General features: G+C 39.0%; 1 protein-coding gene across 1 annotated transcript in view; it reads left to right on the forward strand.

The window, feature by feature from the left end:
• The window catches only part of LOC119594807 (basement membrane-specific heparan sulfate proteoglycan core protein-like), a gene marked incomplete at its 5' end in the record, with an annotated part of 219836 nt that overhangs the window by 21406 nt on the left and 197208 nt on the right, over positions 1–1222 (forward strand). The window contains 1 exon segment of the mRNA XM_037943897.1: positions 74–454. Coding sequence (XP_037799825.1) covers positions 74–454 — 381 coding nt within the window.

Consider the following 1222-nt stretch of genomic DNA (forward strand, 5'->3'; position numbering starts at 1 on the left):
ATGGCTAAATAAGAGAGAACCCATTTACTTAAATGGGGCAAGAAAATGAAATTCCGAGGTCAATCGCCCGCAGTGTTGTCAACAACAACGACGTCAACAACCACAACACCTGTACCGCCTACAACAACAACCGTTCCGACTACTACAACAACCGTTCCGACTACAACAACAACAGTTCCGACTACAACAACAACAGTACCGACTACAACAACAACAGTTCCAACTACAACAACAACCGTACCGTCTACGACAACACCTACTACCACAACGACATCAACAACAACAACAACAACGACATCAGCAACCACCACAACGACCCCCACGCTGCCCACCCCGCCCCCGTGCCCCCCAGGCCAGCAGCTGATCCTCTGCGCCGACAGGGTGACGTACGCCTGTCTTTGTGACGGTATCGAGCAGTGTCCAGACAGGGCCGATGAGGATCCACGGAAATGTGGTAACACTGACATTACACGTTGCGCTTCTTGATACGACTCGCTTGTTTTCATTCTTCGTTACTTTTTATTTTTCCTCATTTTTTCGTTACTATCATTTTCTTATCGGTATATCCTCTCACTGATAGGATTTTTTTTTTCGTTATATATTTATGGATGTTATGTTTTTTCCTCGTTATTATATATCTTCCTTATTACATTATTCATTCTTTATATTTTTCCATTATTGATAAAATCATAAATATCAGTATAATTACCCTTAATCTTATCATTACGATGATGATTATCATAATGACTATCGCCGCGACTGCCTGAGAGCGGTTCACGGCCAAACTACGGCGGTTCCATTATGAAGAGATCGTGTAAATTAGTTTGACTTTTTATGATAAGTAGTGCAGGTAGATTATGATAAATCTAACAAGATGCTTCTAAAATAAATATATTAATATTAGTACTAACAAGTGTATGTTAAAGAATAATCAAGGTTAATCTAATAATGAAGTTCATTGTGTTTTAACAATAAGGAATCGCGTTTTCTGTTGATTAGAAGTGGTAGATGGCGACGCATGTACTGTACAGGTAAAGTATATTTGCAACCTATAGTGCATGCTACTTCCCTCCTTTATTTTCTTACTTTTTTAGCAGTGAAGTCTTCATACTTGTAAGTACAGATCTTGCTAATTTTGTATTTGTGTAATGAAGGCATTTCTAATCCTGTGGCAAATACATTAATACCAGCTCATGAAATAAAGTAGCAAAGTAACGCCACA

The sequence above is a fragment of the Penaeus monodon genome, chromosome 34, assembly GCF_015228065.2.
Source record: "Penaeus monodon isolate SGIC_2016 chromosome 34, NSTDA_Pmon_1, whole genome shotgun sequence".
NCBI lineage: Eukaryota > Metazoa > Arthropoda > Malacostraca > Decapoda > Penaeidae > Penaeus > Penaeus monodon.